Source organism: Ptychodera flava, chromosome 13 (genome assembly GCF_041260155.1).
Source record: "Ptychodera flava strain L36383 chromosome 13, AS_Pfla_20210202, whole genome shotgun sequence".
NCBI classification, from domain to species: domain Eukaryota; kingdom Metazoa; phylum Hemichordata; class Enteropneusta; family Ptychoderidae; genus Ptychodera; species Ptychodera flava.
Window position 1 is genome coordinate 39,957,959 of NC_091940.1, and position 20,949 is coordinate 39,978,907.

The 20,949-nt window shown below is 36.1% G+C and overlaps 2 protein-coding genes and 1 long non-coding RNA gene across 3 annotated transcripts; all 3 read right to left on the reverse strand.

Moving 5' to 3' along the window:
• Positions 1 to 316: 316 nt before the first annotated feature.
• LOC139148784 (acid-sensing ion channel 2-like) lies at positions 317 to 6,261 on the reverse strand. Its single transcript, XM_070720231.1, has 8 exons — positions 5,991 to 6,261; positions 4,213 to 4,314; positions 2,746 to 2,851; positions 2,424 to 2,496; positions 1,802 to 1,859; positions 1,241 to 1,311; positions 741 to 816; positions 317 to 529 (listed from the first exon to the last, which is right to left on the reverse strand). Exons 3-8 carry the CDS (start codon positions 2,819 to 2,821, stop codon positions 407 to 409), a joined length of 477 nt encoding a protein of 158 aa, XP_070576332.1. The 5' UTR covers positions 2,822 to 2,851; positions 4,213 to 4,314; positions 5,991 to 6,261; the 3' UTR covers positions 317 to 406.
• A 471-nt stretch (positions 6,262 to 6,732) lies between these two features.
• LOC139148610 (uncharacterized) lies at positions 6,733 to 16,410 on the reverse strand. The gene is made up of 7 exons (XM_070720095.1): positions 16,365 to 16,410; positions 16,140 to 16,253; positions 11,743 to 11,856; positions 10,963 to 11,079; positions 7,746 to 7,913; positions 7,279 to 7,410; positions 6,733 to 7,103 (listed from the first exon to the last, which is right to left on the reverse strand). Exons 4-7 carry the CDS (start codon positions 11,003 to 11,005, stop codon positions 6,733 to 6,735), a joined length of 714 nt encoding a protein of 237 aa, XP_070576196.1. The 5' UTR covers positions 11,006 to 11,079; positions 11,743 to 11,856; positions 16,140 to 16,253; positions 16,365 to 16,410.
• A 1,202-nt stretch (positions 16,411 to 17,612) lies between these two features.
• Positions 17,613 to 19,093, reverse strand: LOC139148785 (uncharacterized). The gene is made up of 3 exons (XR_011556013.1): positions 18,970 to 19,093; positions 18,220 to 18,333; positions 17,613 to 17,746 (listed from the first exon to the last, which is right to left on the reverse strand). It is a non-coding gene; the product is annotated as an uncharacterized lncRNA (long non-coding RNA).
• Positions 19,094 to 20,949: the final 1,856 nt, after the last annotated feature.

Here is a 20,949-nt window from a genome sequence, read left to right on the forward strand (position 1 = left end):
TTTCGACGGTGAAATGAACAACAAAAGTAAGAAATTGTTCAGACTCCCGTCAAAGTCGGCAAATTACCAAAACTTTTAAGAACGTTTCAAGTTTGAGCAAATGGCAAAGAAAACCATGACCTAAAACTATTCTAGATAACTTTTGTCCATATCAGAAAGAAAAATGCGCTAAAGCTTTTTCTGTTAGAAGGAAAATGTCCTGTTTTTCCTCCCCGAACGATGTTTTTAAATGTCAGAAAATACATGTTATTTGAGAAGTATGTTTTGCTCTGAATAGAAAAAAAACAATATTCAATGAATAGAAGCTATCTTCAAATATATTTGCATGGGATGTACATCTCTTTGTCTGATCTTTCCATTTAGAAGTAAATAGATACCCATGATTTTAAAATACAGCAGATAACTTTTAGCTGTTTCTCAATGTTTTTATAAGCGTGTAGAGAAACTCGAAGAATTCAAACACCGTTAGGAGCGACAGTCCGATGAAAAGCCCAAGAGCGCCACCAATATCGCTGACAAGTTGGAACAGCTGAAAGAGATACGGGAAAATTATTGTCAGTTAGTAGTTATTTATACAACCGACGAGAAAGGAGCCATTACAAAGAGATATTATACGCTTGACTTCCTTGGCATTACCATCGTCACCTTTAGTAAGATAAGCTTCGATTTTGATACACGTTGAATATAATGATGGATATTGTAACCTTGGATGCAGTACACAAATAAATCTGACAACAAACCTCATAGGAAGGTAATTCTTCCATTCTATCATAATTCAGTTCCTCAAAATATACCGCTAGACTAACCAGATTTTCTCTGAAATGACAAAAAATGGTGTGGAAATGTCATCAGTTAAAAGAATGATCATTGAGATTGTACATAAGCGTGACCATTCTAGACAGATACATGGCGGATGCAGAACATGGGACTGAATATGCTCACTCCATTGAAACATCTGACACAACCTCTCAATATAAGAAGTTCGTATCTCAGTTATTAATAAATTTTTAAATTGTTTGTTATGTGTTCTGCTTGGTCTTCCAAACTTTTTGTCAGCATATTATGATTTAAGAGACAAATAAATTTGAAATAAAATAGATGACATTAAACAGGCAGTTGCATATAAATACACCGTTATACAATAACCACACACTACAATTGTACAGATTTTCAAATATTGACATAAATAAAAAATACGATAATAATAAAGACAACCAAACACTGTAGTCGTTACACTTACCTCGTACTGTACTTGTCATTGATATTCAGTGTCTTGTTGTTTAGTGAATGGATGGTACGAAGCAAGTTCTTCTGCATGTACAGATATTTATAGGAAAATAATTAGCAATAAAATAAAAATGTAAATATTAAAATGTATATGTTGTGATAGCAGTATACTACTGATGCTAATGTTGAAATAGTTCACTCTTTTTCATTGGTTTGTCCAGCCGAACGTGGATAACTCAAGCACCTTGGAGATTTCGATATGAAAAGTACCTCAGTATCTCAAAGTGTCTCTACATATTTGTGCAACACGATAACCGGTCGAAGTTCGAATAGTATTCGCAGTTACCCCTTAATTCATACCCTTCTAGCTATGACTTCATTACCAACTGAGCAGAGCATACTGACTACATGTTGAAGTTGTTAGACCAAAAGTAACGACAAAAGACAGATATCGCAATGCCTAGTATAGTGTACGTGAGTCGGTAGGATGAAAGTACCTGTTACCATAACAACTGAATAATGTCAACAAGATAATCACATACTGATAATAATTACGTGAAGAACAGTCACTTACAAGATAAATATTGGACGGCCAAAGTGACATCGACATGCGTTCTTCATAATATATTTCCCTAATAAGGTGAAATAGTAGTTATTTCAAGTTGATGGCAAAACAGGTCCAATAATCAGTAACAGTAAATAAATAGTTCACTTGTCCACGGAACAATAATTTATGTCAATAATTTACGTCAGACATTTATCTATAAACCAATAACGTTCACATGCAAATGAAACATGTTATGTTTTAAGAAATGTTAACGGAACAACATTATAATTTTTGATGTCATTTTAATAAGAGAGTTGAAAATAAATAAATGACAGGAGTCCAGAATATTACTAATGCACCAATATAAATATATCCCTTTAGTATACGATACATCTACACTAAGCGTTCAGCAACATGCTGCCGTTTGCTGTAAGGTTAAAAAACCAGTGCTAAAATAAGACAAAGACACCCAAGCCGCAAAGAAAGGTTGGTAGTATAAATCTTCATTAGCAATACAAATCATAGTCAAACGTATTAAAATAAAATAAACCATAGCAATAAGAACCTTGTGCTTAGACACCCCTACCCCATCCCTATCCCTGGGGACGGATTTTTGTGCGAGGCCCTATGGTATGGCGTAATCACTCACCTGCAAGACTGTGGACATACACATGGAAGTAGATCCTCCTGGTGGAAGTAGTACATTATCTGTTTACACATATCTATGATATAGAAAAGTAACACCGTCGTTAACGTAATTACCGTAATATCAAATGTTTTTTATAACCATGCTTACATGAAAATGATTATTGCGATATTTTTACGCATTCCCCCCAAGCATATTTCAAAAAATTAACCAATCTTAATGAATATGGAGGATTGATAAATGTGTGAAGGGGAGATAGTCTCATCAAGATCACTCCATATGCAGTAATTTCACCTCCAAGTAGCGACGTTACTGTGTAACTTGCCTTGTGTTTTGTTGAGAATTTGACATCGTGGACCATCCATCTCAGATGTGTCTATGCATCCGCAGTATTTTAACATGTTTCGCTGAACGCATGCTCTTTGACAATTCTGAGATAAAAATGTTATTTTACATTAACTATCGATACATTGTACAGCACATAAAGTAGGTATAAGTTGGTATCATTGTGTGAAGAGAAGAGAATATCATCAATTACACCCGTTACTGCTTCTTCCTGTTTTGGTGAATAAATATATCGAGCTTTTCCAAGACAACTGTAGGAATATTACCGTGTGTGTGTGTGGGGGGGGGGGGGGGCATAGAAGGATTTAAGTTTTGAAAGATGTAAAGACAGTCTTTTTGTCATTGATTAAAACAAAATTATTGTGATTATCTTATTGTGATTTTTAATGTGTAAGAAATACAGTGATATCGTCTTCAAAGGCAAAGTTTTATCTTATCGGCTCTGTCTCTGAAACCATTTATTAACTAAAAACAACTTTCAAATGTGACAAAGGATTATAGAAATAAATACTGAAAATCAAGCATTTTACTGCTTTAAGAGATCTAAAGCTTGCTTTTTTAACAACTGTTGGTGGCTTGTCAGAAATATATATTCCGTTGCCCCTTTGACTTTTCCGTTTCAATCAATATCCGACTACATACGTTTCTCGTGGAGGATACATATTATCATTTTTACGAAAATCTTAATTGCCCTATGGGATAAATAAAGTAATATGATAATGTATCTCCTTGAACAGAATGAACTTTTACCCGTTTAGCGTTTAACTTGGGATAGAAAACTTGGCATGGAGAGGCGAATTGAATCTGCGTCTCTGGTACAATTACCGTGTAGAAAATTTTGAATTATTTGATACCAAAGATGTAAAAAACTCGATTATTTCTTACATGTAGCAGAAAGACTATCATGATATCAGACGTCAGATATCAATATAATATTTTCTTATTTCCACGCCGTACTCAACCAACTTCAACCTAACACGATTGGAACTAATTTGGGATAATTGGATCTTCCTATTTTTCAAATTTCTCAAAAATGTTAGGTGCCATATAGCTGAAAGTTGCAATATTACAAATTACTCACAAAAACAAGTGTGTAACTTAAATAGAAAAGCAGATGAGCTTACATTTGCAGATTAAACAATCATCACTTCACCATCCAATTATCCCAAATTAGTTCCAATCGTGTTACCCTCGACCGGTCACATAAAGGGTAAACTATTCCACAATGCGGTTCAAGAAAAATACCAAACCTTTTCATTTCGGTATTAAGACTACTTTAGTTTTAAGTATGTGTATATTAGCCTTTTCTTTGACTTAAAACACTCACGTGTTTGCCGCTCATCAAAATACAGATCAAATGATTTTATCACTGCAATTATCAGAACATTTCAGTCTTCTCATTGATTAAGATATGAATCGGCAACACAGACTGAGAAAGTATACATACCACAACCGAGTACACTTGTCCGTTTAAAGTTTTGTCTAGGTCTTTCTGACTTGTTCCTTCTGTGCAGTTACCATATGGATGAGGCTGTCTCGTCAAAAATTTCTGAAAAATAATTCGACAGATACTTGTAAGAAACAATTGAAGTGATTGGGGTTTTTTGGGTGAATAGTGATGACAACGTTCAAAAAGACACAATTTAGGCTAGGCAAATATTAAATTGCAAAGAAAACATGCAGTAGGGAAAATGCAACATCAAATCCGTGAAAGACAGAAGTGAAGTGAAGTCACATGTTTCACAAAGAACGAGTACATTGCACTTAGATGTGGGACTTTTTATACTTGCGTTAAACAATCGTTTTTCTCGTACAGTGTATCTGTCCGATAGACTTTCAATTTGTCAAATTGGCTCTTTCCTACGATACTACTAGCATTTCATCACAGTGATGCCTATGAAAATTCTTAAGGTCTTTTGTTTCGTTTATAGTTACAACATTTTCTTCTCTGAAACTAATCAGCTAAGAGCTGTCAATATTTTTTCTAAGTACTGAAGGACTACCTCTTTGACAAGTTTACGATTTACAGTGAGCTTTGCAAAGTACAAAGGTTTGGGACTTATTTTGCCCTTTTTGACCAAAACATGTTAACCTGCCCTCAAGCTTTCGGGTTCTTTTTAAAAATAATTTAATTTCCCTCAAATTAGATCATGAAAACGTTCACGCTATTCCTCTTTTTTCCGGTATCTTGATATTTTTGTATTTTAATCTCGTGTTGTGTAATACTATTCATATACGACATCACAACAGGTCCAATAATCATATCTGTACAAAGTAAAAATAACCACTTTCGTGAGATTTCCTTGAACCACCAATAGTAACGATTTTAATATTGGCAGTTTTAATAACTGGCCTAATTACTTGTCATTGTAACAATGTTTGCTTACTTGCTTTGTTAAAATTTAACGACCAGCGATTGTAAGTTTTTCTTTTTTCCGGTGAAATGATAACGATTGAAAAAAGATTGAAAATTTGACCCGAAGATTCCTTGTGTTTTGTCTAGGCATGTTCCTTTTGCTCCTGTAATTAATATTTTAGTTTGGAATTTGTTTTCAGAAGATTAATTCTCTTTCTAGTAGAACAAATAATGTAGCAGGCTGGCTTAAAAAATGTATGTGGACTGATCATCATTAAAAACAATCTTTAAGCCTTGTTTACATAACGCAACAAAGCCAAATATGAATTGGATTAAATTGATACGTAAAATACGAGAATTCATTAAATACTAAACGTGCCTGTACAATATCATGATAAGGAAACGTAACTGTGTTCTAAGTAGCATAATTTATGAGTTGCGACTACCTCATCTAATATATCCTTTTACATTTTCTTCGATGAGATGAAATTAAATCAAAAGCAACCTATTAAAAAACGCTTGTCGAAGTATGACCACAGATCGTTTTTCAAAAACTGGCACGAATGAACAACTTGATTTAACAACAAAATAATTTTCAACCTGCAAGCAAAATATAGCTCCCGCGAGCGAGTAAATGAAAACTGTGACTTTAATGCTCGACCAGAACCATCGCCAATATTTGAAATAGTGACAATTTCAAATATAATAGTTGTAAATAGCAGAAATCAAAATCATCTCTCCAGAGAGTGAAGGTATTTTGAGGAAGCAAAATGAAAAAAGATACATGTACAGCTAATGGGACTTTAATAAGGTAATATCGAACCGATGTGACTTAAACGTCATTCTCTCTGCTGGTAGGAAAATAGTACCTCACGTAAACCGATGTGTGTTTCTGTACCGGGCTGGATTGTTATTCCATCCTGAGTGTGTATAGACTCAGAATTTTCTGGTGCTGTTATGGTGACGCGTATTCCAGCCTGCCGTCCGTAGATACTGATGTACTCGTCTTGTTCTGTGAAAAGAGTCAATTTAAGACCATGGCTTTGCCCACTTCGACTGACGTAAAGCGGCTTTTCGTTATTCCGAGATCCTGGGAATGTGTAGCAGTTGCCGTAGCGATCGTCTTGAAACCGGGAAAAATCACTGAAACTCAAATGGTCAATATACTGTCATGAAATATTAGTATGAAATAGAGCGATCGAGATATCTATATATACATACGGCAAATTCTTAGGTGGCAATTTATATAATCCTATATTTGTTTTGCTCTTTGTCGGGGACATGTATCTGTCGATTGTTGAATGTGCTACAATGCCGAGAGGCAGAGCACCTTCTGTAACTGATAGTTCAGTCTATTTGGACGTCTAAGTCGTCCTTTTTTGTAACAATAATCATCTCTCTGAGAGTTTTGCATTTTGTCCCATTACATTCTAATATCACTTTATCACTAATATCACTTTACCTTACACCAAATGACTACTTAGACAAGCTAGGTACCAGACGATAAGTACACATTTTGCAAGTTTTACAAGCAGATTTACAATGTTAGAGAAGACTCAATATTTTTCGAATATCAAGTGAAAGGATAGTATCATATAATACGAAGTTATGTCATACAATTGGACAAAATACTCTGTCCGTGTAAGTCAGGGTACGGGAAGCTATCCAAGCATTCAGGAAGTACCTGGGAGTGCATTTCTCTTGATTGAAGGTGCACATTAAAATTAAATCGTCTGCTTGGTGACCTAATGTCTCTATGTCTTCCGCCTGTAACTTAAGAACTTTCTCAAGGTCGCTGTAGTCTGGGGTTGAACTGAATGTAAGAAAGCCGTTCCAATCGGGCGGATTCTCTCCTTTGACTCGATCGAACCCGCGATCTTTGTAATAACTATTTTTGAAATAATCATATTTATTCATATCCTCCGTTATGGTGAGGAACGGCTCTCTCCAATTTCTAGAAAATACATCTTCGGGTGAAGCCTCTGAAATAAACGAATTACAAAAGCTTGAGACTCAAATTAATCATATTAAGATAAAAACGTTGAAGAAGATGAATTGTTTGGTCCCTCGACAGACTTATTTCGCCATTGAAATTCGAATATTCGATGCAGACTACAAGAGTTGATATGTTGACAAAATATTGTAATTGTGACATACCTGATGGTATACAGTCGTCTTCATCACTTGAATCTTCACAGTGCACTATTGTATCGCAGTCTGAGTACAATTCGACGCACTGGCCATCGAAGCACCGAAAACCCTCACAGTTGTATTTCAATGTTTGATTTTCTATGGAATTACAAGAAATATATTGCTTATCGACCAAGTATCTAATCGCGACTTTGCATGGGCGATTCTGACATTTTTTTGAAAGTAAATATTTGTATGTACTCCGAGTCAGTAGCTCTCGAATACGTTCACACATGATGACTATGCTCTGTCAATGGCAGGGCCACATTTCGTACAATGGTAAAATTGAACAGAGCATCTTCGACTTAGTCTAAAATATTCTTATTATCTTACAAAACAGTGTTTTCCTTATTAACTACGTTTGTATTGCTGTAAGGCCCCTAAGTGAGATAAATAACAATTGCCAAAAGAAAAGTTACTGATTTTTTCGGTACCTGCTTCTGTTGTGAGGTCTTCGTTCGAGGGAGATGCAACAGACATAGCGTCGTCATGTAAAAGAGAGAAGCTGAATAGGTCACCTTCTTCGTCACTCGGCATGGTTAGGACATCACTATCGTCACTCGGAAATAACATCTGACTTGTTTCATCACCACTATCAGGAACTGTGGCATTAAAGTGAGGACGGGTTGATGGAGATACACATTGGAAAGAAACATTTGACTGAACAAATAAGAAATTATAAAATATCAATGAATGCTGACTTTCGTTATTTCATGATATGGCAAACCTTTATTTTCATCAATGTTCACGTAGTTGATGTTCTAAATGATGTCTTCACATGTTACATTTGAAAGGGACAACTACTCAAAGAAACCTTTTCTGTAAAGAATGAAAACTCGTTTAATCTAACGTTGCATTTAACCAATGCACTTTTTATGGCAATACTTCTCATATCATATATTTTCAAAACACAGAGAATCTAAAGTTTACTATGGTAACAATTGTTTACTCAGGGATGAAGGGGTGCATATTTGAGTTGGAAAATCTCGATTTTGATCTTAATGATAAAGGTGAAAACTTGATGCTACTTTATGAACTTAACATCGCATTGGAATATGTAGACAGAACCGCCAATTTTGTTTTGCCGTGTCTATTTCTATTCTTAAATGGCGGGGCTCACACACTGTCATTCAAAAAGTCATTATAAGCAAAATTGAAATGACTCTTATTCAAAATGTAAGAAAATTCTTGTCAAATAAATTTTCGTTCTGTTTCATACCATTTAAATTAGATAACGTGAAAGATCACAAAATTTGACGAAGCCAAAGTAAGAATGGAATTAAGGTTTTTGAAGAAATGGTGAAAACAGGAGAAAAATGAAGCAAGAAAATTGGGTGATTTGCAAACATTTGTCTAATGTTCCCTTCTTTCTCATCAAAGTAACGACTGCTTGCCATGGTAAAAGGTGAAACTAATCAATAGTTTAATCTTTGACGAAAAAGTGAATGGAAATTTGAATCTTTAAGATAATAAGAACGAACAATGTTAAATAATACTATGATAACACAATAATACTATGATGATACAATTGTGCCCAGTCAACCTTAATCTCTGTACTAGTTAAGTACGTGCTGATTTAAGAAATAAAGCAAAACAAAATCAGATTCTACTGACGTTGTTATGCAAATTATGCAATCAGTAATAAACACTTGAAATACTGTTTCAGCCGCGACTCACACATTGTTGCTAACTATCAGGGATTTGTGGATGTAGAATTACCATATGGTAAAAGATATTGACATTGAACCGTGATCTAACAGTCAAATGTGTTATTGAGATGCTCGGCAAAAGGGTTTGATACATAATTTGCATGACATCTTTCGATCAGGTTTGAAGAGATGAGTGTATTGTAATTTGCATAAAATCTTACAAACACCTGTGTTTGACAATTTGTGCGTGGGTATCACTGGGTTTTCAATTATGACACCATCAAATGGCGTTGAAGGGTGATAGAATCTGGTTTTCAAGATCATAAATGCAGTCCATGTGTTTGAAAAAGACTGACGACTCCTAAAGAAGGTTCTTTATTATTAAAGTGTTTTCATTGTAGCTGCCATCATGGGCCATAGATAACGGCTTCATTGCTCTGCAATTCTGTATAGAGGGCGCTGAACATGATATATATGAAGCGGGGCAATTGTTAAAGTAATCTCATCAGTAGATTAATCAAGGAGAAGGTAATCCAAAATGAGGGACCATGAAGGCTAACAGTGAACCATTCCGTTAAGCAAAATATCAAAAATTTGTAGCCTGTTCGATCAAATATCCAAAGCGAAAATGCTGTGTTCACTGAGAAACAGATATGTTGAGGAAAGTTTGTGTTTATAAGGGACTGGACATAAATTACAGGGGGGTGGGCCGGTGTTTTTCGAAACACCGCTGAATATGAATATTTTTTTCCCAATACAAAACTAGGTAAATCTGTGCATTTATGTACACCTAATTATTAGTATTAATGTTCATGACTCGACTACAGTGGTTTCAAGTCTATGGTTGTGCAAGAAATTTGTTTTTTTGGAATTTCACTGAAATGTCCATTCACTATGCATGGCAGCCTATGATGAAACTATGATTTTTTTTCCAATACAAAAATAGGTAAATCTGTGCATTTATGTACACCTAATTATAAGTATTAATGTTCATGACTAGACTACAGTGGTTTCAAGTCTATGGTTGTGCAAGAAATTTGTTTTTGGAATTTCACTGAAATGTCCATTCACTATGCATGGCAGCCTATGATGAAACTATGAATATTTTTTTTTAAATACAAAACAAGGTAAAGCTGTGCATTTATGTACACCTAATTATTAGTATTAATGTTCATGACTAGACTACAGTGGTTTCAAGTCCATGGTTGTGCAAGAAATTTGATTTGGAATTTCACCGAAATGTTGATTCACTATACATTGTAGGCTAAGAGGAAACTACAAATAACTCATAGGTTATCTGATCCTAAATTGTTATTCTAAAGTTGTTGGACCTGAAGCTTTCAGTTGTTATTGATGACATTTTGCACTATTCTGAATAGTTTGTATTCTGTCAATGTTCTCAAAAATGAAAAATGTACATACAGCTTCATGAACATTTGACACCGACCTATACCCGATGTATGTCAATGGGAGAATGATATCAAATAAGTGATCTCCCAAATTGTTATATAAAGCGTCATTATAGGGGACAGTTTATATGTACAATAGAGGAGTTGGGTAAGTAGAAATCATGACAACTTAATTCAATGTGGCTGCTTGGATCATCAATACATTGCTTATTATACCCTTAAACTTGCGCCCGAAGGGCGCGCCGAAAATGGAAATGACAGAAAATGAAAGTGCCTGAGGAGGTATGTTTTCTTTTTTCAGTATTCCATATTCTTTAATACGTGCACACGCAATTTCAGCTTTGATGCATAAAAAAGGTGACCCTCCCCCATAGGCTTGCACAAAATTTTATGACCCTTCAAAAATGCTTGCGCGAAAAATGGCGACCCACCCCAAAAAAACACCGCCCCCCCCTGTAATTTGTGTCCAGTCCCTTAGACGACCACCTAGTATTTTTCATAGAAAAGAGGGATGTGTATCGAAAATTGAAATCTTCAAATACACGTCAAAACAAACAGTATCTAGACAACAGAACCTGCTTTCCTTCACTTACTTGCGTCGTAATTACAATAATCCGGCTCATCTGACTTGTCCATACAGTCTTGTACTCCATCACATATCCAAAAATCCGGGATACACAGCGTTCCATTATCACAGGAAAAGGTACAATCTGGGTAGAAGGAATGTTTTGAAATGTAAATAGTTCAACTGAGGGAAAGAGGGAAAGATTTTCCTCCGCTATTGAGTGTCTTCAAATGTAAATGATATGAGAGAGAGGGGGAGGGAGGGAGGGAGGGAGGGAGAGAGGGAGACTCTCCTTCTTTTACATTCTAATTACATTGTTGAAATCAATGTAAATGGTCACTGGTCTACCATATATGAGCAAAAATTACTCTAACTGTATCAAATTTCCCCTTATAAGCCTTCAGAATGTAATGTGTCACCTTAAAGGTATACAGTCACCTGTAATCTAAATATGCCCATATATGGTCAAAAGGGCGTTCCTTGGTATTCAAAATGCCCATGTGAGGGCGCTGTTTTTAAAAGGCGGCCACCCGCTTAAAATCTGTGATTGGTTAGATTTTCCCTTTCCATGGTAACTGTGACAAAATTGGGACAGGTGACAGTCAGTATACCTTTAATTATCATGATCAGCTTTAAATTGCAGCTACATAACATCCACATTTCCTGTTGTAAAATGGATAGCCGCAGTTCGAAAGCTCAATTGACCTTCGCTGGTATCAAAGGCGGCAAATGTTGCGGAAGGTAGCAAAGCTGATTGCCAAGAGTGGTATAGCATCATTCAAGATGAAAAAACTGAATATTCCCTTACTTTGCTGACACCTGTCTGGTTCATCTGTGTTGTCTGTGCAGTCTGGTAGCAGATCACACACCCAATGTTCAGGAATACATTTTGTTCCATTGTCGCAGGAGAATGTAGGGCATTCTAGACACCGAACATGAATAAATGTGCAAAATTGTGTTAAGATATAAATCTTCCTAGTGCTTAAAGATAACAATTGTGAAAAATGTCACTGCCTCTAAGCTTTGTGTTAACGATCAGAGGGGGTACATTAAAGTGAGAATAGAATCGAAGCCAGTAAAACCCAGGCACTCACCACTTTAACAGGATAGTTTTCTGTTCTTGTGTATACGGCTAATAATTTTAATTTAAAAACTAGGTATCGAAACTAAAATTTATATATGTTAGGTTTGAAAAATTAATATTCTACAATTACATATGCAGATCACTTTTATATTAATTGTGTGAATGTGATATATTCTTAAGTTGTCCCTTCTACGACATCCCATGTACTGTAGCAGAAGTGGATACCATGAAAATTAATCGGGAAAGAAGATCGATAAGAAACTCACTTAACAAAGCAAAAAATAGATGTTTATTATTTACTCCTTAAAGGGATATAGTCGTCGGAACTGCGCTCAAATGTCGTATGGGACCCATACGACCCATGGCAACAATGTATCCAAGGCACAATGGTGATTGATGACAGTTAAAACATGTCTGTCATAATCTATCATCGTATAATTTAAATGTTGCAGCTATGATGATGAGGTGCATCTTGATATCATGCACGAAATACATTGTTTGTAAACAAGAAACTCGCACAGGCGCAGTTCCGACAACTATATCCCTTTAAATACGGCTGGCATCCGTGGGAAATATTCTTTCGGGTTTGGTAACAATTTACTCCATGAATACGTTACTTTCGTTGTTCATTTACTTAAGTCAGTGATATGTGTACATTTATTCTTCAGTGCGATATTTAAAGCAAATTTACACCTCCCATTGCTGAGATTATACGCAGGTTGCTAGGACTGGGATAGACTCTCCACAGTCGCTGTGCCTTGTGTTGTTCGCGCCGCGATAGGCCTGCATTCGAAGGCTATACGCTGTGCAGCGTTAGAAGACGCGCTGCCAGAACACACAGCGACTTTCGGTTCTTGCAAGGACATGAATATTCATAAGGATAATGACGTCAAAAGAAACACCTGGTAGACCTATATACGCGGTATGTTTATATTTGTCATTTGCAATTTTATTTGGCCATGGTACTTCTTACTTGTTTTTGATCGACGGATGCGTGCAGTTCTGTAAAGTACCCGGCTCAGGCAGAAATCCGACCGGTAGCTTGCAAGAACGTCCAGACCCTGGGATTCGCGTCGCGTCTCTGGACGGCGTGCACGAGTTCCAACTGATTGACAGGGAAGAAAGCGAATCGCAGGGTCTCTGCCAGACTAGGACTGGGAATAATAGAATCTCACACCCCAAGGACCTGGGATCAGATTCTCGCACGAGTTTGGGATAGTTTGTCTCACACGGGCCGCAGGCAAGTGTGAGACAAAATATCCCCTACGAGTGTGAGAAATCTGATCCCAGATCTTTGGTGTGTGAGATTCTTTTTCTCACATGACCACGAAATACATGAAATTCACTTTGGAAACATTGAATGTTCAACTGTATCAGAGACTATCTACTTTGTGGCCATCTAGCATTCCATGTCACTAACGCGAACTCCGTTGCGAGTTCCATTGCCGATACTTCAACAACTGCTAAGGACGAAATGTCCTACAGAAAAAAGTACCAGGTGGTTTATGTTCACCAGTTATTTGGAAAATTCGGCCGTCTTTTGTGAGTGTATCACCGACGACGTACAACATTATCCAAAATCGTGGCAACTCTGTCGTCTGTCACCGTACTCTGACATGCTTACTTTTTAGTTTCAGTCCGTGTGTTACTCATCGTGCCATTGGATAATATTTTGCGCCTGGAACGAAAGGCTTTTTATCATCCAATAAGAGCTTGTGTACTATATACTGCAGAGTATGGGATCGATTTTTCCCACACTGGTGATCCCACACTCCCAATGGCCAGGAATGTGAGAAAACTATGTGCACTCATCTTGGTCACGTGAAGAATAGTTTTTAAATGTTTAATACGCCAAAATAACCTTTCCATGAAGCACAGTCTTGAAGTTACAAGCCTATCACTTTAAGTAACGTGTATTAGGGACTGGTCAGTTTCTTCAGCCTGGGGGGGGGCCGGTGGATTCATGGGGGGGGGTCACCCTGTTTTTGACTTTGGTGATAGGGGGGGTCACCATGTTTTTGAAATGCCCAATAGGGGGGGTCAGTGTGTTTTTGAATTTTGACACAGGCTCATCATTGCCTAAAATGCTAGTGTCAGCCACAAAATTCATCATTCAGTTGTATTTTTCGGCGCGCCCTTCGGGCGCGTAACTTTAATAATCAGTCATATTTTTCAGCACGCCCAACTTTAACATATCAAGCATACATACATCAGAGATATCTGTATGTTCAATATTTTCAGCGTGCTCTTCAAGCTCATTACTTTAATATATCATACATCTTTCAGCATGCCCTTCAGGTGCATGACTTTAATATACAAGGCATATATATCAGAGATATCAGGATGTTTCATATTTTTTGGCGCGCCCTTCGGGCGCCATACTTTCAGAGATATCTTGATGTTTGCTAAGTGAAAGTGTACCATTATGAAATCTGCATTTCATATGAAAAGGATGACAAATTCCTGATACTTTTCTGTTCTCTCTGTGAGAATTCAGTATGAGAAAGCAACATACACAAATATTTCACAATATATATTTGATACAGTGACTTATTTTAGAGATAGAAAATGACAAGATATCTTTCCTTCTCATTGATGCAATTATTTTCCTTTGTTTCATAGGTTTTCTGTAGAAAGATGCTTTTTTATGAACAAAATAACAGTTAAAAAAGGCAGTTTTTGTCATTATTAGCTGTGCATTTATGGTTTCAATGTTACACAAGAAAAGGTCCTGTCAGACACTGTACACATCAGATTTGGCTAAAAAAGCTCTCTATGGCTCCTCAGTAGATTTAATTGGATGGTTGGCAAGTCTTAACACCCATCAAAGTTTTTGATTCACTGCTTTTTCCTCTTTGATATTAATGATTGACATCCATTTCTGTACAACAGTTCAGGACATCTGGTTAAGCAGAGAAAGTGTGAAATACATTCACAGCTCATTCAAAATACAGCTCATTCAAAATGTACTGTGTTTAAACTTTAAGATTGACACTTTGAAATTCCTATCTTACAACTGACATGTCAACAATTTCACTAAACATAGAATGACTATTTAAAATATAAATATATGTAAAATGTAAAATATAATATATATATATATATATATATATATATATATATATATATATATATATATATATATATATATATATATATATATATATAATATAATTTATGTCCATCTTTTGTTTTACCTTTGTCGCGCCCGGGGGGGGTCACCCTGTTTTAGAAATTTGGAATAGGGGGGGTCACCCTGTTTTCAAAATTTGGAATAGGGGGGGTCAGCCACTTTTTGACGTCGGCAAAAAATAATCCACCGGCCCCCCCCCCCCCCCCCAGGCCGAAGAAACTGACCATCCCTTAGGTATACTTCTCTTTAAGTTAGTACGTACCTCGAAATTGCGATATTTCAATTTTCGCTTAAACTTTACCTGATGAAACTTTGCACAGCTCCTTTTCCGAAATCAAGAATAGAAATCAGGAGTCATCGAGCAAAATGTGGTATTAAAGAATCAAATTTTTAACTATTCACAGACAAAAACAGTATGGTAAAAGTTGAAAGTTCGAATATCTGTGTACCTTAAGGCAGAATGCACCTCGGGGACAGATATTCTGACTCTCAAATTTCTAAAATTGTTTTCTGATATACCACTTGTGGCCTTCATTTTAAAGCTCTTGGAGAAAGAAAACCTTTCACCGTCTTAGTTTTTAGAAAATACAATATTTAATTTTTACCCCATAGACTTAACACAGGAAAGCCGGCAAATTTGAATTTCACGTATCGGTAAATCTTGAGTTATTTGTTTCTCTTGTTCCAAAATTTGCCCGATGACCCCATATTTTTATTCTTGATTTTGAAAGAGAATGTTTGGAAGATTTCTTAAGTAAAGTTTGAGCAAAAGTTTAAGTCTTTCACTTTCGAGGCGCATACGATAAAGCTACTGTAGGTCGATGCCATTGACCAATCACAATGGTTTTGATGTGGGGCGTTTGCATGAATGTCGAGTGTGCGCGTTCGTAAATAAACTAATAAGATTGTGTTTAACTTTAATTAATACACATTCCCATTCTGTTTCAACTACACTGTTTCAACCGTATTGTATGAAAACGGCTCTTACCACAGTCTCTTTCATCAGAGCCATCGGCACAGTCTTCATAGTTGTCACATTGATACCATGCCGGAAAACAGACTCCATCGTCACATGTAAATTGATCATAACTTCCGCACGCACCTTTCCAAAGAGACAAAAGTTGTAATGTTTGGTTTAATTCGCATACCTTGTGGTTAGGTTATTTCTCTAGAAAGGTTACACACACTCAACAATAGAGTAACAATTACGTACCATAGTCAGGCTCATTGCCTATTTCTGAAATATCCTCACAGTTTTGTTGTTCATCAGAGCCGTCAACGCAGTCTAGGTAACCATCGCAAACCCAGTATATTGGAATACATCCTTCCTAACAGGGGAAAATCTTCCTCTGCACATATGGTATTTCCATCAGCTGATGATGAAGTCAAAGTTTTAATTTTTAATTTAATTTTAATGTAATTAGATAAATAAAACTAATTTTTCAAGTGTTTGTCGGCGCATAGAGAGAGATAGTGTTAAAGTGGATACAGTAAGCTTTAGGACGACGTTTTTACCATTTTTATCTCGGAAGAATTGTCTTCTTTTAAATCGTCCTTTGCCTGTCGTGGGAAATAAATGTGTCTTGCTTAGTATTTATAGCCGATGGATTGTGAGCGCTTCCCAAAGTGATACGGTATATCTGTTCCTCCCAATATCATTACACGCGTCAGACTCCATCTTCCATATAAATCACAGGATTTGTTCATGGATATATAGTACATCATTTCCCAGGACACAGGATAGGTTTCTCTTATAAAGATCCTTGTGATTACTTTACATGAATTCCTTTGTTAAAATGAACACCAAGCCGTCCGGTGCGCGTCATTAATCCAACATTAATTACTGTGAACCACTCATCGTCTTTAGATAATGGTTAACAGGGATTTTGAGCCGCCTAATCAAGAAAAACCTTTTTGACCAGAGCATTATTTGAAATTTCAAATTTGATATTTCTGATTTTTGAATAAACGCCATTATTGTGCAAAATATCAATATTTCTCGACAAAGCATAACACTTATGGACCGCCCTGTTAGAAATGAAGTGCAAGGATTGGTCAACTCAGACACTTGCACCAGGACGGTTGCATCTTCGACTGTATTACCTGACTATTTGACTCCTTCATTCACTATTATTCCATTTTTTTATTGATTTCTGTGTTATTGTATTTATTTGATGACTTCCCTGGAATTTGTATTAGTCCATTTAATTTTTCGCTATTTTACAAAAAGACCATACTGTATATGCAACTTATCTTTTACAAATTTTAAATGTGTCTTTTCTTTTCCTGGATTCTATGAGGTGAGATAAAGATTCGAACTATTTTCAAAATAACATGGATCTATTGAATTTGTTGGATAGAAGAAATGAAATCTGGTCGTTTTATTTCCTGTTTGCTGGCAAGTGTCTGTGGTTTGTCGAGACATTTGAATTTAATTCTGAAAGGCCATTTGCAAGTTAGAATTACCTTGACAACCGTCTTCGTCCGATTGATCCTGGCAGTCGGGATATCCATCACACAAATATGACAATGGAATGCATGTTCTACCACCATCGCACGTATGACCCAGGCAATTTGCTCCAGAACCTTGATAAGCTAGGCCGTTGAAAAAAAGGCATTTGAAATACTCTTGCCCCTTTTTCAGTAAACATAAAGGGACAAAGTCAGCCATTTTTTATGAATTTAGTATGATACGAGATTCGACTTATGTTCGACTTATAAATGAAACCATCGCGAAAATGAATTGATGGTCATGACCATTAATTCATTTTCGCGATGTTTTCATTTAATTTGTCTAAAATCGGAGTCGAATATATGCATGGTCACCCTTTCATTCAGTATCTTTCAACACATCTAACAATATAATTCTTAAAAAATGCTCGACTTTGTTCCTTTAATGTCTGGTACGATTAAAAAATTTGATGGCATCAATATTTGATGTAACCAAGTGTTTGTACACTCTTGAAGACGATAAACACTATAGTACAGGTTGCAATATGGTGCCATTTGACGAGTTCAGCTAGCGAAAAATAGTTATTTTTTTCTATACACAAGTGACGAAATCTTACAATCACATGACCACTCATCGCTGCCATCCGTACAGTCTTCCTGGCCGTCGCAAACCTTCCCTTTGTCAATGCAACCTCCTTTCGATTGGCAGTGAAATTCACGGGGTTTACACTCTGTTGGGAAATATAATTATTACATAGACTTCAGGAGGCAATATATCCAAATACCAGGAACTTTTTTCACCATGTCATACAAAAATATAACAAGACAAAGAGAACCAGAAGATAACATGTAAACATAATATGAATGTTTACAGTTCAGCTTCAAATTCGACATCAAGTTGACATTCGGCCAACACTTTGTTATGTGCTGCATTTTCATGAGCCGGTTAATTCAATACAAATTTTCGCATGGATTGATAAGGTATCGTTGATATGTATCATTCAAAAATTAGAAGAAACCTGTTAATCAATTTTAAGAGCATCAATAGCACGATGCAGGCATGACCCTCTGAAAAGAAATTTATGTTTCTCTTTCACACGACGAAAACATATCAGTTACTATCATAAAGTGTTATACAACCATACCAGTGTTCTAATACATATTTCAACAGCTTTGTAGTATCTCCCTCTCTACATCTGTGACTGTGAAATAGGTTATTGCACGGTTTGACGCTCAACGATTGAGTGTATGACATATGATGGGAACACCAAATTGTCATGTGGAAACATTTTCATTGAAATTTGACAAGTTGCTAGATGCCTTTATTATCTCAGAACATCAGGTACCAAGTATATATTTGTACTTACGACAGTTGTCTTCATCTGCGCCATCATAGCAATGAGATTTACGATCACATTCGTATTTTTTCGAGATGCAAAATCCAAAGTCACTGCCATTGATACATTTAAACTGGTTTTCACCACAGTTCCCTGAAAAAATTAAAAGCGAACTATGAATGGCGTCAGTGTCGTTTTCAAAAATTCGATCTCATCAACATGCTAATCAAATGACGTAATGTCAAAATACTTGATTAAGGTGAAGTACTACGAATTACGTCAAAATTAAGTTGTGGTGTCACTTTCTTGAAACTTTGCACAAATATTCTTAGAAGTTGTGCAAGTGCAAAAATGAAATAAAAAATGGGGGTAACCACGCTCGTTTCCATGTAAACAGACGTTAAAATGGCGTCGTTAGAAATAAATAAAAATGATATAATTCACTGAAACTAAAGAAAGCAATTATAAAAAGCTTAGCAAATGAGTTAATTTTAATAAATACCAAGACTTAAGATCCATATCTATCGAATGTATAGTTTTCATGATGTTTGTAAAGAAATTTTTACATAAGTATCGATTACAAAATGACGATATCGAAATTATATCACTACATAATTTTCGAACTTTCTTCCTGACGCTCTGAATGGTGTCATTTTGACCAAACTTGGCGAATATAATCCTGACATAATACCATTTTGTTTACACTTTTCATAAAAGGTGTCACCACGCTACTTTTTACAATATCTCAAGGTGAATGGATAATATGCGCCATGTAAATGGGAGAGAAATTTTAATTTTGTCGCTCATATTGAATAAAAACCAGCTTCCTAGGGGGTCAAAATATGACAAGGTTATAGGTCACATGTATTTCTAAGAGACTGGGTCAAAAAATTAGGTAAAAGCGCAATTTCAACAATGGCAGGTGATGTTAAATACATGAGCAACAAAATAACCCATTTGCGGCAGGCTGGAGTTAAATTTGCGCAGAAACGTTCTAAAGCGTGTGCGCGCGTCCGAATTCGTCGCACTTTACCTTAACTGGCATCTGTCGATTGTCTGTAATGGGACTCTTGGGACGCATGACAGCTTGTTCTTCGCAAACGGTCATAAATGGCATTCGTAATGAGCAACGTTGATTTCTTAACTTGTTATCGTTAAAATATGTTGACTTAGTTGCCAATCGCTGGCAGGTTTTTAGTTTATGTCCACCAGTTTTCATAACATAGCTTTTATGCAGTTCTATATTTAAGTTTTCAGAGATTAGAACACTATGCCCCGTGAAATCGTCAGAGTCTGTTGTTGTAGTTGTTGTCGTTGCTTCTGTTGATGTTGTTACCATAATTGGTGATTTTGTGGTTGTTGTTGTTGTTGTTGTTGTTGTTGTTGTTTATGATCATAATGTTAAAATGAATCTATAACAGCAAACTTCATGTTTCCAACAGTTTCATCAAATATTCGAATCAACAAAGTTAGTACGCTCGCACAAAGACCAGTTTCTTGACAAAAGACCGGATCAAACGTTTCTTACTCGGTATTATATAAACTGAAAGACCGGCAACAGAGAATATCTTAAGCTATTTGATAGAGAATAAATGTTTGTACAAACTGATGGATTTATTTCTTCTGGGTGTGGTGAACTTAAAATCCAGACTAAGGTCGTGCAATTGATGTCCATATTGTAGTTCAGTACATTCGCCGTAAAAATGCAAACAGTGCTCCCTGGCGATAAACGTCGGAATATCAAGGATGTCACAGGTTCAAGGCTTTCCCAAAGTACGCTCACAACTTCCGATTCAACATGTCGAATATTAAAAAATACGTCCACTCTCCACTAACGATATCACAAGGGGTTATTTTGGCTTCACGAATAGCTTACTATTGACATTAAAATTTGATTGCCTTTGATCCGCTGAAAATGTTCTGAGGATACATCTAAACATACGTTTTTACATAAACCATTTCCGTTTCAAAGGATGTAACTGAGAACCTATTGCACAAATTCAAAGCCCT

What these genes read in the sequence shown, in the direction of transcription:
- LOC139148784 (XM_070720231.1), bottom strand. Translation starts at nt 2,821, where the DNA reads ATGTTAAAATACTGCGGATGCATAGACACATCTGAGATGGATGGTCCA. An exon ending in AATTCTCAACAAAACACAAG is followed by an intron (nt 2,497 to 2,745) that starts GCAAGTTACACA and finishes TCTATATCATAG; the next exon opens with ATATGTGTAAACAGATAATG. An exon ending in GTATGTCCACAGTCTTGCAG is followed by an intron (nt 1,860 to 2,423) that starts GTGAGTGATTAC and finishes TCACCTTATTAG; the next exon opens with GGAAATATATTATGAAGAAC.
- LOC139148610 (XM_070720095.1), bottom strand. Translation starts at nt 11,005, where the DNA reads ATGGACAAGTCAGATGAGCCGGATTATTGTAATTACGACGCAA. An exon ending in AGACCTCACAACAGAAGCAG is followed by an intron (nt 7,411 to 7,745) that starts GTACCGAAAAAA and finishes GTAATTCCATAG; the next exon opens with AAAATCAAACATTGAAATAC. An exon ending in AGACGACTGTATACCATCAG is followed by an intron (nt 7,104 to 7,278) that starts GTATGTCACAAT and finishes CGTTTATTTCAG; the next exon opens with AGGCTTCACCCGAAGATGTA.